Below are 15264 nucleotides of genomic sequence, written 5' to 3'. Positions count from 1 at the left end.
CTTTAACGGAACAAACACGAGGCCTCGTCCCCTCACGCGCACCCGGTTGGCGATTTAACGAAAACAAACACGAAGCTTCGTCCCCTCAAGTGCGCACCGGTTGGTGCTTGAAGGAAACCGAAGCCTTGTCCCCTCACTCGCACCCGCTGGGCTCTTTAAGGAAACAAACCGAAGCCTTGTCCCCTCACGCGCACCTGGTCAGCGCTTTAAGGAAAAAACAAACACCAAGCTTCGTCCCCTCAAGTGCGCACCCGGTTGGCGATTTAACGAAAACACGAAGCTTCGTCCCCTCAAGTGCGCACCACCGGTTGGTGCTTGAAGGAAACCGAAGCCTTGTCCCCTCACTCGCACCCGCTGGGCTCTTTAACGAAACAAACCGAAGCCTTGTCCCCCCAAGCACACCCGGTCAGCGCTTTAAGGAAAACAAACACGAAGCTTCGTCCCCTCACGCCCACCCGGTCAGCGCTTTAACCAAAAACAAACAAGATGCTTAATCTCCTCACAGGCGCACCCGGTTCTGCCTCCCGCATCCGCGGCTTCCCACCGAGCCAGTCCCGCCCGCCCCGCCTCAGGGTAGCGATGAGGGGAATCCCTACCTTCAGAGCCCAGCCGCGGCGCGGCTGAATCGCTCAATGCTCTCCCGCCCACTCCGAACTAAGAACCCTGGCGGATAAACGCACTTCCTCCCCTTGGGTTGCTATGGGTGGGTGGGGTCGTGTACCGGGCGCCAGCGCGACTCTCACCAGTGGCCCGAGGGTAGAGACATCGGGCGAGGAGGCTGGGAAACCCGCAGCCCTGGAAGCCGAGGCACCACGTGGGTCCTCCGTGCCGCTCACAGCCGGTCCCGCCCTCTCCCGGAGACCCGCCAGGTTGAGCGACCTGAGTCCGGAGCGTTACTGCGTCTGCGCGAGCGAGCCCGCGCACCAACCACCAGACGCCCCGCCCACTTATCGCGAGAGCGTAGCCTCCGAGTCTCGCGAGGACTGCCAGGCTTCCTTACTGAAGCTTCGGAGCGCGAGTCGCGGACGGGAGCTCAGTGGATACTTTCTTACGAAGTCTGCGTCTAGGCGCAGGTAGGGGATAAAGCGAGGATTGGGGGAGGAGGCGGGCGCTTCGGAGGACATCGGGGGCCCGCGTGATCTGGGTGTTAACCCTGTCTCCATCCAGTTGCGGCTTGGGGCGCCGGGCCCAACCCGGCTAGCCCCCGGCCTGCTGGTCCCATCACAGCCCAGGCATTGCACCCGGCGAGCTCCGCCAGCTCGGGGCTTTGCTTCTTTTGCCTTTTACTAGGTCACTCAGTAACCCAGGGCTTCGTAACCGCGGCACTGTTGCCATTTGGGGCCCGAAAACTCTTTGCTGGGGGTGCTGCCTTGTGCACGTGGGGTGGTTAGCAGCATCCCTGGCCTCTCTGCCCACTAAATGCAGCTCCTCCGCACCAGTTCTGACCTTCGTGAATGTCTCAGACATTGCCAGATGTCCTCGGGGAGGCAAAAGCCACTGGTTGGAAATCAGTGAGCTAAATTTTGATTTTGCATGCTGTGAGAAAGATAAAGGTGGACTAAGATGTACTGTAGACTTAAGTAGAGTTTAGGAAAAAAAAGTGGAAGATGGAAGCCCGCAGAGACATCTCTGTGGAAAAAATGTGACTTCATCTGGGCTTTAATGGGTATGATTTGGATAGTGGCTAAAAGAATAACTGCTTGGCACTCGCGTAGACAACTGCCCTCCCCTCACCACCACCCATGACAGTGGATAATTAATCACAGCAATCTTTCCCGCTGACCATACTTAAGTCTCAGAATCTCAGCACCAGTTCCTGGCAGTCACTACCAGTGATTAGAAGTGGCTCAGGAAAGGAAACCCAGTTGCCAATCCTAGTCAGCTCCCTTTTCCATTAGACAGCATATCCTCTCTACAGATGAGATTAGACACTGCTCCCTGCCCCCCCCCCAAAAAAAAGTATTTTCCCTTCCTCAGTTTAAACATCCTCAGTTCCTTCAGTAGCTTTTGTCCAGAGCATTCTCTAGCCTAGATCCCCCCTCCTCCCCCCAACACACAGTTCAGTTATTGATTCATTTAAAATGCAATTCCCAGAACTGAGTACTTCCCCAGAGATGATATTATTTGTGAAGAGGACATTGTCTTCTCTTAATGCAGCTTGGTATTGCATTAGCTTTTTGTGACCACTGTTTCAGACTGCTGCCTCTTATTGAGTTTGCAATAAATGAAAATGGGTTCTTATAGATGTACTGCTCTTAAACTAGGTTTCCTCACCCTGTTGTGCTGTTCATTTTTTCAAGCCCAAGTACAGGACTTTATTTTGCATCCTATTAAATTCTGCTTTGTTAATTTCACACCTCGTTCTCTTAGCTGTGGAGATATTTTTGAATCTTGACTTTTGCCTTCTAATACGTTTCTAGCCCTTAGCATGTTATCTTTGAATGTGATAAGTTGGCTTCATCTCACAATTATTGTTCAAATGTTGAGCTGGACTAGGTTAAGGCCAACTTCAAAGGTTCCCCGGAGACCCCATACTGTGTACTGACTGGGAGCACTTTAACATTCTAGTCAGCTATGAGTTGTGTCCCTTATTCAACATATAAGGAGTGTTTTCTGGGCCCCGGCACTGTTATAGCTCTGGGGATAGAGCTAAAAACAGTTGTTTTTAGGTGTATACCAGACTGTGTTATCATCCAAGCTAAAGGCCTATTTGTTTTTAGGTGTATACCAAACTATTTCCCAAAATGATTTACTGCCTCCTGATTTCCCTTCCAAAACATAAAATTTAAGTTTGGCATGACTTGTTCTCAGTATAACCAGGAGTACATGAATGAATAATAACCTACTCTTTTTGTGTAGGGATCCACATTAAATAATGTTTAATAAAAGCTCCTAGTATGGTGTCTAACCAAAGGCAGCCATTTAATACATATTTCTACTGGTCTTTTAATTTCTTTGAAAGTACCCCATTATAGTCTAGGAGATAAGCCTTTTTGTTTTTGAAAATAGGAGTAACACTTACCTATATCTGATGGTATGGCTCTTTCCTGTTCCTGTGACTTCTCAAATGTCACTGATCACTAGATATATAATCACATTTCTTAATCCAAGATATGTAGTTTGCTGAGAACTGCATACTTGTATTTATTGAAATGTCTAGATTTTTTAATATTCCCATCTTGAGGTTCATAGCCGGCCTAACCTTGATTCTTCCACATTTGCTGTTTGAAAACCATTCTTTTTGAGAAAATTGAAGTTCCGCAGATCCGCATCCTCTGTACTTTGTATACCAGTTGCTTGAACCAGTTGACCTTTCTCCCCTGCTTTTTCCTGATTGTAGCCTAAAAAGGCTTTGTTTTTCTTAACCTAGTCCACACATTTCAGCTCACGTGGGCTTTTGCCTTTCCGATGCTAGCCTCACAGGTTTCTGGTCCCAGGCCCCATTTCTGTGTTCATTACTGGTTAGTGCCCTACTTCTTACGTTATGTACACTGTCCTCTTTGAGTGTACATAAGATAAGAAGCACATCCTCCAAGCTCCTTGTAGCACCACCTTGATTTCTTTAGTTGTCTCTCTCCCAAAAGCAGCTCAAGTCACCCTAGCAACCACAGACTGCTGCTGTCCTCACCATGTACATATCTGTGTTTTCCGATGGTCTTAGGCTTTACAGCAGCAGTTCTCCACCCACAGGTTGAGAACCGCTAGCAGGGTCGCCTCAGACCATCGGAAAACACAGATATTTACATGACGATTCATTAACAGTAGCAAAATTACAGTTGTGAAGTAGCAACGAAAATAATTTTATGGTTGGGGGTCACCACAACATGAGGAACTGTATTAAAGGGTCGCGGCATTAAAAAGGTTGAGAACCACTTGTCTAGAGCTACACTGTCCAATACAGTAGCCATGAACCACGTGTCGCTATTTAATCAATTAAAATTAAGTAAAATTTCAAATTCAGTTCTGTAGACACGAACCACATTTCAAATGCTCCTTAGTCTCCAGTGGCTACTACATCACACAGCGCAGGTACAGAACATTTCCATTCTCGCAGAAAGTTCCATATATAGGACAGCACAGAGTTCTAGAGAGTGTCTCCCCTTTGCCCACTACCTAGGCATAGCAAGGCCTCTAATAGTAAATGATTGTAGATATTCCCTTCCTGAGACTGTGGTTGTATGGTTTCTTTTCCTTCCACTTCACACACCATTCAGTTTTTCCTTGTCATGATTGAATAGTTACTTCCCTTCTCCAGCTGTTTGTGAAATCAAATTCTTGGCAGCCCAAGTTCTGCCCAGCTGTGTAGTTTGCGATACCACCTTTATGTGGTATTTCCTTCAGGTTCCTTTTTGTTTATCCTCACTCGATACTTAGCACTATGCTTCTCTCCCAAGTCATGGATTTCCATATGGGAGGGAAGTATTTTGCGGGTGGTTATCTTCCTTTATACATATACTAGTAGCCCTGTGCACAAATCCGTGCGTGAGTAGCTCACCGCCTCCGCTTGCCTCAGGGGGCCAAGGGGCCCTCAGCAGCTTGTAGCTCTCTGCCATGTGTAGCTCACTGCCCTGCCCTCCTGTAGCTCTCCACCCACTGCCCTGCCCTCCTGTAGCTCTCCACCCACTGCCCCACCCTCCTGTAGCTCTCCACCCACTTCCCTGCCCTCCTGTAGCTCTCCACCCACTGCCCCACCCTCCTGTAGCTCTCCACGGCTGGTAGCTCTCTGCCCCGCCCTGCCCTCTCATAGCCTGCTGCCTTGCCGCCCCGCCCTCCTGTAGCTCTCAGAGGCTCTTAGCTTGCTGCCCCATCCTCCTGCTGTTTGGTCATTACGCATCACAGTGTAACGACCATTTGCATATTACCTCTTTATTATATAGGATTGTCTTCTGCTGCTGCTTAAATGTGCATTGGGGGAGTTGTCTGCCTTATTTTCTCTCTCTGCTGCTTAAATGTTTGTGCTGAAGAAAATAAGCCCTTCCCTTGGCAAACTCCAGCTAGGAAACCTATTCCAGCAAAAATGAATGATATCATTGCTGACTTGGTTAAAATTTCAAGCTGCCATCCCTCTCCCCCTCACTTTCTCTTGAGAATTCTGGCCAATTCTCCTATTTTGCACAGCTTTTGTATCATTCCTGCTTGTCTTGGTTATCCAGTTTTACTATTTGGGCCGCCTTCTCATTTCCCCTAAAACAGGGACCATTTTTTTTCTGTAAAGCACAGGTGATCTCTGTCACAACTGCTCAACTCTGCCATTGTAGGGCAAAAGCAGCCTTTGACTATAGTAAGACAGATGAGGCCAGATTTGGCCTGCAGGCTGTAGTGTAACAACCCCTGCCCCAAATAATATTTTAAATCCTACTTACTTCACCATGCCAAGAGAGTCTCCTGTCTGCCCTTTTTTCCAGACATGGCCTTCCAATTCCAGGGTTACATGTGCCAGCTGTAGCCTGATTTCCTTTACAAAAATCATTGCATTTGTTAGGAAATACGTTTTGGATTTATTTGGCTTTTGTTGCATGTTCCGAGTGAATCAGCAGGAGTCCCTGTAAGGCTTGATGCATCCCGGGCTCTGGCACACCTCGGTTGTACTTTCCCCAGGACTATACACTCCCAGTTAACCATTTTTGGTTGTCAGTATTGGGTACTAAAAATGCGTCTTCTTTTCATTTAATTAGGAGCCATATATTGGAGACAATGTCTGGAAGCTTCTACTTCGTGATTGTTGGCCACCATGATAATCCAGTTTTTGAAATGGAATTTCTGCCACCTGGAAAAGCAGAATCCAAAGTGCGTATGGAACCTTAACAAACCCCATGAGAATTGTCATGCTGTTGTAATGATAATGGTGTAATGTGCTTTTTAGAACTAGAGATCTGGACAGATGAGATAACAATTAAACGAGGCTTACTCTGGAGTCCCATGGGCTGGTAGAAGCCAGTCAGGGAAGGTTCTATGAATTGCTCCATCTTTTATCGGCACACACTTAGCGTGTACTGGAAGGATGCTTTGGGCCTCTTTTCCTGGTCTTCAGTCCACTGAGCCACCCAACTAGGAAAAGCTACTCCTTAAGTGCATAGAAACATGGTCCCCCCATAGTGGGTCTGAAAGAACAGTCGTTGCTGCCTTGAAATGCCATGAAAGCCCATTCTGCCCCAAACAAGTCACATTTTTCATCAGGACGTACGTAGTAGATCCATTTACACCTCGGAGGGTTAAAAGGGACCCTTACTTGCATGTCTTCCTGCTGCCCAAGACGATGGCGGTTTCCAGTGACCTTCTACCTTACCTACTGGCTGGTGCTCACATGCTCTCCTCCCCAGTGACACACTCACCTTTCTTATCCAGAATGGTTGTAGAAAAACACACTGGGTTGGTGAACGTCTCCATTCCGAGTAAACAGAGCCATAGAGTCTTGAGATGAGAATAGCTGGGTCCCCTCCATCTTTCTGTACCAGTCCACGTTCCTAATTGCCTACAAGTTGTGCTGTGTCTCACAACCTCCCAAAATAAGCTTTCATGTTCTTTAGGACAGGAGTTGAGTTTTCAAATTAATTGTAACGCATAATGTCCAGTCTAGTGTAGGATGCTTGTCCACTATTCAGATCTTGCCACTAAAATATGATAGAGATGTAAGTAATTATCCTACCAGGTGTTGTTGCTACATTCTTTTCCCACATCCCTATGAGCACCCTGCTCATTAAAACTTTGGTTTGAGGCATCTCTGTAGCAGTGGTTGCTTTGTGTTACACCGCTACTCAAATATAGTTCGTGTGCACTCCTGGGCCTGGTGGTACATAAAGCAGCGCATATAAAAGTACTTCATCGCGCCCTGACCGGTTTGGCTCAGTGGATAGAGCGTCGGCCTGTGGACTGAAGGGTCCCAGGTTTGATTCCGGTCAAGGGCATGTACCTTGGTTGCGGGCACATCCCCAGTGGGGGGTGTGCAGGAGGCAGCTGATCGATGTTTCTCTCTCATCGATGTTTCTGGCTCTCTATCCCTCTCTCTTCCTCTCTGTAAAAAATCAATAAAATATATTAATAAAAAAAAAGTACTTCATCGCAAGATGCTACCACTTACCTTCTGAAAGCACTTCTATAGTTTTCTCCTTCTCTCTCAAGATTGATCATCCCTGTAAAGTAATGGAAAATGCTGCTATAAGCCAGACACGAAATACATCCCTTTCTCTAAGGATTAAATTACTAGTAGCTGCATCATGGCAACAGGAGTGAAGTAAACATGCTTTAGCTGTGCAAGGGATTCAGGGTAACGGGCAGCCTTCCTCCAGCCCAGTCACAGGAACAGCCTCCTCAGCAAAGGGTCTGTGTCAGTTTCCCACGGCCGCCATTACAGAGCACAAAACCTGGTGGCTCGGCACAATGGCCATGTTCTGTCTCGGTTCTGGAGGTCAGAAGTCCGAGCTCAAGGTGAGGAGGGCCGTGCCCCCTGGGCAGGGAAGGTGCTCGGGAAGGATCTGTCCCGGCCACTCTCCTAGTTCCTAGTAGTTCCTTGCCTGGTGGCAGCAAACTCCAGTCTCCACCTGGTGTTCTCCCTGGGTGTGTCTGTGTCCAAGGGTCCCCTTTTTATAAATACATCAGTCACATTGGAGCCCACTCTACTCTAGCATGAACTCATGTTAACTAGTTAAATCTGCAACAACCCTCTTTCCAAATAAGGCTGCATTCTAAGGTACTGGGGGTAGGGACTGCAATACAGGAATGGGTGGGGGGTACAATTCAACCCATAACAGAGGTGTTCTTTGAGAATGCATTTTGAAAGTAAGAATTCACAGGAGTAAGGCCATTTCAGGTTGTGAACTCCCCCTCCACATTATGGTGGGACATTCCCACCTTCTCCAGTTAAGCTCTTTCAGCCCATGAAAAGGACGCTCCCAGCTCTGACAGGACTGTCTCCTGCTATCACACAGGGGACCAGCTGCTCACAAGAGTTAAGCATGGCCTCCTGCCACTCCCAGGTCCCCCTGCCATGTAAACTCCTTACACCTGGAAGAGTCATGCCAACATTTTAGGAGTGCCACCTCCTCCCCTGTCTTCACTGCTCACCAGGTGTCACTGCACAAGTCCCCCTCACCCCACCTTGAGGCCTGTGCCAATGTCACCTCTCTGTAGCTCTCCCTCACCACCACCTTAGCCCCAGCTTACCTATGTTGCTGTCCTTTATCCACAACCTCTTAGGTATTTTTTCCTGTCTTCCTCTAAAAGGATACATGCTTCTTGAAAGGAGGATCTATTTGTTTTCCAACAGAGTATTTTCCCCACATGCTTAAAAGGTTACAGAAACTGGTAACTTTTCTTGCAAAATCAAAATCTTTTTAGTTTCTTGAACACAGTTTATTAATATATTATAATTAGTATATTATAATATGCTATTTCTATTTATTGAGTTTTAGATACCAATTTTAAAAGTAGCCCAGTTGGCATGGCTCAGTGGTTGAGCGTCAACCTATGAACCAGGAAGTCACGGTTTGATTCCCGGTCAGGGCACATGCCCGGTTGCAGGCTTGACTCCCAGTGTGGGGCGTGCAGGAGGCAGCCGATCGATGATTCTCTCTCATCATTGATGTTTCTCTCTCTCTCTCCCTTCCTCTCTGAAATAAATAAAAAGATATTTTTTTAGAAAAAGAAAGTGTCCCCCCTCAAGAAGAACTATGTATAGGATTTACAGAGAGAAATGTCGGCTTTCTTGATGCTGTATGGAAATGTTAACCTGGTGCTGCTCACACTGTCATCTAGGACGACCATCGTCATCTGAACCAGTTCATAGCTCACGCGGCCCTTGACCTGGTGGATGAGAATATGTGGCTGTCAAACAACATGTACTTGAAAACCGTGGACAAGTTCAATGAGTGGTTTGTTTCAGCATTTGTTACTGCAGGTCATATCCTTACCTTCTTAATAAAGATACCTAACTAAAGGTTGGGGTAACAAACTAGAACATGGGACACACAGATGCCAGGATAAGTTGATGGACTTTAAAGTGTCAGGTGAAAATTGCCATTTACGTAGCTACTTTTATTTTTTTCAGGGAAAAAATACATTTTGTTTAACATCATTTTAAAATCAAGTCTTGTATATAAAACTAAGGTTTATCTGAACCCTATCAAGGGTGGTTTTACTTTATTTTTTAACTTTAAAAGATTATGTTCTCTTTAAGGTAAAAACTAACCTAACTTTTAACTGATTGCTTTTCATTTTACATTTCCAACAAAGATTATACCTTAATTATTTCACATATGAGATTTATTATGCTTCATGATGTAAGACAAGAAGATGGAATAAAGAACTTCTTTACTGATGTCTATGAACTATACATAAAGGTATGTATGTTCTATAACTTGTTAAATCTGATAAACGGGATTCGAACCTTGGCAGGGAACTGGCCTTGTAATAGTTTTCATCTCAGAGCAGCTCTCCCTCAGTCAGACCATCCCTGGCAGCTCCCTCATCAAGGCAAGTCTTCACCAGGTTACAAGTATTTAGGAAAAGAACTCATGGTTATTTTGTTGTTGTTAATCCTAACCCAAAGATATTTTTCCCATTGATTTTTTTTTTTAGAGAGAGTGGAAGGGAGGGGAAAGACAGAGACACATCAATTGGTTGCCTCCCACACACGCCCCAACCAGGGCTGGGAGTAGAGCCTGAAATCCAGTCACATGCCCTTGACCGGAATCGAACCCATGACCCTCCAGTCCACAGGCTGATGCTCTAACCAATGAGAAACACCGGCCAGGGCTTGTGGTTATTTTAAAATCTACTTCATTCTCCCCCTTTTGGTGCATATAGTTGATTTTACTAGGGAACCCTAAAGAGAGGGAAGGAAGTATTCTCCATAAGAGAAATTGCTTTATCATTTCAATCTAAAATGCTTTCCATCTACTTTAGAAATAAGTTATAGTGCAATGAATACCGATCATAAACCAGCAGGAAGTGATTCATATATTATCAAATAGGCACCCGGGGAGATTGGTGCCACCCGCATTTCCTGATACTTAATTGGAAAAAAATAAAATAATAGGATATCAGTAGTTAAACTGCAGTACTGACAACAGTATTTCTTAATAATTTAAATGTTCTGTATTTGAACAAGATTTTTGCATATTGCCACAGCTAACAATATTCTAGCAAGTAAGAATATCTAGTCCTTTTATAAAGGTAGACAAAGTGATTAAGGTGTAAAAATTGCTAACTCCTTTCCACATTAGTGATTCCATTTGTCATTAATAATTTTCTCTGACATGTTATGATACATTTGTTGCATTATCTGAGAAACTGATCACTTAGCCTTGTGTTAAAGGAGAGTATTAAAATCTGATTATTAAAAAATTACCACACAAAAATAATTTTTAGTGTGGTATAACTCTTAACTTAGAGACCCATGATATGGCACATTTTTCATTTGTATTTTATGTAAGTCTTACAGATTAATTCATATGTTTACAATGAATGTAAGGAGATTAATAATTCACACACAGGGTGACTCCTGAGTTAATGTTGCTTACATAGGCAACACTTATCATACCACCATCAGTTTCACCACAGGTACTGCTCAAAACTAAAACACCAAGAAATTTCCTTAAGGGGAAATTTTACTATTTAACCATAGAACATTTTTATGGAAACTTAAAAATGTGATCTTCTGACTTTTGTTTTGAATGTCTTTAATGATTTCTTTTATCTTAAAACTCAAAATAATTTAGAGACCCATGGTTTGTCAGCCTTTTTACTCTGACAAACTCACTAATACTTTCTTCTTTCCTAGTTCGCAATGAATCCATTTTATGAACCAAATTCTCCTATTCGATCCAGTGCATTTGACAGGAAAGTTCAGTTTCTTGGGAAGAAACACCTCTTAAGCTAAACACAGAAAAATTTGGAAATAAACAGTGCCGCTACAATGGAATATACTCAGGAATGTGTACATTGTAAGTTACTTGATTAAATAGCCTGGGAAAGTTTTACTTGTAGTGTCCATTTATCTAAACCTAGTAAAATTCCTTATAGTTAAAAATAGTACATTTAGTTTCTTAGAATTATCAATAGGTTAATATTTGCTTCTGAACAGTTATTTATAAGGATTTCTTTATCAATATCCTTGAAATATCTTTGGACATCTGAGAATAGACTTTTGGCGTTCCTCATTCATATAGCTTGATGTAACAATCCAGAACCAAATGTCATTGTCAAGATTTGGTAGTCAGATTTAAAACTAAAGCATCTGCACTGAGGAATAAAGTTGGTAGGACATACATGGGCTTACCCATACATCTAGAGATGATATAAAAATGTATAGACACTGTGCATAGCCCAACCCAAGAAGCTGAAGTAAACAGCGTTTGCAGTGCCCAGTGCCACGTACCTGCCCCTGTCCGAGACGGGACGGTGATCCTGCTGTCAGTCTGAAATCCGGGATCCATGTCTGTAAAATGGGAGACTGGGCCCAAAGTGCCAGGTTGTATTTCCTTTCCCTTAGACAGTATGCTAAAGATGTAATGAACCTGTTGATATCTGTGTTAGTAAAAAGCTGTAAGACGATTTTAGAGTTGTAAACACAGAAAAGCTTGTATTACATTAACATTGGCACTCCTAGCCTTTTAGGCTGTGTACCAGAGGGGGCAGGAGTGGGCTTTTTTACTATAAAGAGTGTGGGACCTTACTGTAAACGAGTAGATGTCAATCGAAAAGCAAGTAATATAAAGACATATTTTCCGTGCTACGTGTGAGCACTCGAAGACTTTTGTTCCATTCTGAATAACTTGAGCAAGTAATTCTAAGTGTGATCTTGTATCTTTGTGTGAAGTTGCTACCATGATTTTTTTACTCTATTTATTTGTTTTACTAAATAAAGATGTTTGTCCAAGATTGTGGGAATTTAATATCGGATTTTTTAAGTGCTGCTCACCCTGCCACCAATACCATTTTAGTTTTATTTCAAAAGTCTGCAAACTAGTATATATATTAACCCATTTTACAGAACCTGGATCGTCTCAATTTAGGTGCCAGAGCTCTGGGAGCAGAAAAAGATACTCACCTAGAAATCTAGGAGTCATTTCAGCCATGCTCATTGGAGAGACCCAAACACGTATTGTTTTATGTCGTTTGCTCTGCCCTCAAAGATCATGTAGCTCAGAGGGCTGCGATGCAAGCGGCCAGGAGCAGCAGCAGGAGTTCTAGGGTAGAGATCGATGGGTCCTGGCTGGGCCACACAGCAGCAGTGCCCTGCAATCAGCGACCCTTTCATCTGGGCTTGTGAGGGAGATGGGAACGTGTAACAAGAGCCCTGCGTGAGTACATTACTGTAAATTTCATGTATGCCTGCATCTTTGAAGGAGTTCTAAGGCAAGTCCAGTGATGAGCATAGGAGCTGGTGGGTGGGCTGCACAGGGAAAGCATGCTGGGCACGAAGGTGTGGGGGAAAAGCAGCACTGGGCATGGGGATTGGACAGCTGATGGGACAGAAACAGGACTGGCGAGTTGGTAAAGCATAGATCTGGTAGTAGGTGATGTTACTGAAGGTTCTGGAATACAAGAGCAGTGGAGGGACATCTGTAGCACCCTGGGCATTTGCCGGGGCTCATGCTTCCCCACAGGCTTCAGGCTCCACTGAGCACAGGTATTAAATTTGTAATCATTAGCACTTCCAAAGAGATCCAAATAAAATGCACCAGTCTGGTTTTGTCCTTTGTTTCCTAGAAGGCTGCACTGTTGCCCCACTGTCCACGAATGCAGAGACCACCGATCTGTGCTCTGCCCGATATACCCATGTTCTTTTTCTTCAGTCACAACAGTACCTCACCGTTGACAGGCCACAGTGGTGACTTCTCAGAACCCACAGGTCCATTTTTCTGCTTAACACGGCACTGCCCCACAAACCACTGGTATTGTGTGAGAACTGGCGTCAGTGTCATAGGACAGTGAAAGCTTACACCAGTTTTTATAGAAACGTAAAGCAAGGTTTTCTTTAAGACATGTTTTAACTTCAACTAGGGAATTTTTCACCAGAGTGAAGGAGGTGACAAAACTGGAAGTAGCCCACTGATGAAGTACCTTTCCATCTTCCACACAGCTTCCTGAAATTGTTCTCGTTGGTCAAAAGTACATTTGTCCATTCTCTGAGGCCAGTGGTTGGTCTTTAACATTGAACTTGGTCTACTCACAGACAGCGTGGAAGCACACACTGTCTCAGATGGCCCAAACGCTGAGTGGCGAGCACAGTGCTGTAACAGGCCCCTCCTACTGGAACCAGTTCTTGCTTTGGGGGCTCCGCAGCTATTGCCACCACTCCCGCACCACTTGCTTTGATCCCCAAACTTGTTTTTCCCATACTTTTCATCTTTGTATAGGTAAGACCAGCCAATTAAAGCATCTTTTTTTTTCTTCAAAAGAATCAGATTTTCAGCTACCTTTTGCCGCTGGTTCAAGAGCTTTTCCATCAGTTAGTTGTAGTTTCATTGAAGGACAAAGCTATGTAGTCAGGTTTTGTTCTTAATCACATTTCAGTACCATGTTTGGTATATTAACCCTTGTTCCCCAGATTCCCTTTAAATCGTGGTGTGGCCCTAACTGGCTTAGCTCAGTGGATAGAGCGTCGGCCTGCGGACTGAAGCGGGCACATACCCAGTTGGGGGTGTGCAGGAGGCAGCTGATCGATGTTTCTCTCTCATCGATGTTTCTAACTCTCTATCCCTCTCCCTTCCTCTCTGTAAAAAAATCAATAAAATATATTAAAAAAATAAAAATAAAAAAATAAATAAATCATGGTGTGAAGGATTACTCTCCTGTCAGCCTGTCTACACACATGAAGACCTATTCTTTTGATCATTTTAGCTCCTCAACACTAGACCTCTAGAATGCCAACTAACCTGATCCTTAAATATTTATCTGAAAATACAGTATTTGAAAAGATGCTTAAAAGCTTAAAAATACACTAAGGTATTAGTTAAATCTATACAAGTACCAAAATTACACATTTTGTAAATACCTATACACGTTATGGGCCAAATTGTTCCCCTAACCCCCAAATTCATGTTGAAGTGCTAGGCCCCATGCACACCCTCAGAATGTGCTGTATTTGGAGATGGGGGCTTCAAAGAGGTGATTTAAGTTAAAATGAGCCTGTTTGGGTGGGCCTAATCCAATCTGGTATCCTTAGAAGAGGAAATTTGGATATAGATGGGAGGGGGGGTGGTACCAACACAGGGGAAAGGTCACCTGCAAGCCATGGGGAGAGACCTCAGGAGAAACTAAACCTACCTACACCCTGACCTGGGACTTCTAGCCTCCAGCACTGTGAGAAAAATTCCCATTGCCGAAGCCACACAAGCTGCATTTTATTATGACAGCCTAGCAAACTAATACAATATGCTTTCCTTGTGTACTAAATATCTAGATCAGGAGTAGGGAACTCTGGCCCATAGACCATAGCGAAATCATTTGGTATGGCCCTACCAAGGCATTAGGGGTGAGTTAATTAAATGTTTGACCAAATATAGCAGGCTGATTTTTAAGTTGATAATTGTGTATGGCCCACGAATGATGTTATATTTAAATGGCCCTTGACAGAAAAAAGGTTCCCCATCCCTGATCTAGATGGACACCCAAAAACACGTGGCTGCCACCAGGGACAGGAACTAGGTGGCAAAGGTAAAGATATGTCCCTTGTCCCTAGGATTTGAACCATGTGATTCCTAGAATGCTTCGCTGTTGCCCCCACTTTTCACGTATGCGGAGAAATTGACCAAGGTGTGGGAAACTAGCACTTTCATGCACTACTGCTCCATATCTTTCAAAAGAGAAGGGTTTGAATAGCTGTTAGATATACATACAGCAAATAAATGAGAGGGGTCTACTATAATGTAAATATGTCCAGACAGATTAAGAGAAAAAGGGCAAGTCACAAAACAATGGGTACACTTTTGGTTTAAAAAACAAAACCAAAAACAAGCCCAGCAGCTGGTGTGGCTCAGTGGTTGAGCATCAACCTATGAACCAGGAGGTCACGGTTTGATTCCTGGTCAGGGCACATGCCCAGGTTGTAAGGTCGATCCCCACTGTGGAGTGTGCAGGAGGCAGCTGATCCATGATTCTCTCTCATCATTGATGTTTCTCTCTTTTCCTTTCTGAAATCAATAAAAAATTTGTTTTTTGGATGGAGGATTCGTGTGTGTTTTTTTTCCGGGGGGAGGGGGGGAGTGATTACAAATAAAAACTAGAGCTTTCTCCAATCTGAGAATATGAAGAGATTTAATT

At 44.3% G+C, this 15264-nt stretch overlaps 2 protein-coding genes across 5 annotated transcripts in view; one reads left to right on the top strand and one right to left on the bottom strand.

Annotated features, from left to right (window-relative positions):
• OFD1 (OFD1 centriole and centriolar satellite protein) overlaps positions 1-7130 on the bottom strand; it is a 42868-nt gene extending 35738 nt beyond the window's left edge. The window contains exons 1-3 of one of the 3 annotated variants that reach the window (XM_080652959.1): positions 7079-7130; positions 6333-6611; positions 5364-5767 (exon numbers count right to left, since the gene is read on the bottom strand). The gene's annotated coding sequence lies outside the window, so the exon portion shown is untranslated. Of the gene's footprint in view, positions 1-596; positions 905-5363; positions 5768-6332; positions 6612-7078 lie in introns of those variants that run through there. The other 2 variants (XM_080652957.1, XM_080652958.1) reach the window with 2 other exon arrangements.
• TRAPPC2 (trafficking protein particle complex subunit 2) lies at positions 972-11877 on the top strand. 2 transcript variants are annotated; one of them, XM_080652960.1, is made up of 5 exons: positions 972-1073; positions 5676-5787; positions 8752-8896; positions 9250-9335; positions 10778-11877. In XM_080652960.1, the coding sequence occupies exons 2-5, from the start codon at positions 5695-5697 to the stop codon at positions 10874-10876; spliced, it is 423 nt and encodes a 140-aa protein (XP_080509086.1). In that variant the 5' UTR covers positions 972-1073; positions 5676-5694; the 3' UTR covers positions 10877-11877. The 2 variants fall into 2 exon arrangements, with proteins under 2 accessions (XP_080509086.1, XP_080509087.1); XM_080652961.1 differs by having other exon boundaries at positions 8752-8900; positions 9254-9335.
• Positions 11878-15264: the final 3387 nt, after the last annotated feature.

The sequence above is a fragment of the Plecotus auritus genome, assembly GCF_963455305.1.
Source record: "Plecotus auritus genome assembly, chromosome: X".
Lineage (NCBI taxonomy): Eukaryota > Metazoa > Chordata > Mammalia > Chiroptera > Vespertilionidae > Plecotus > Plecotus auritus.
Note: the sequence above shows the minus strand (reverse complement) of the source record. Positions and strands in the feature narration are given on the sequence as shown.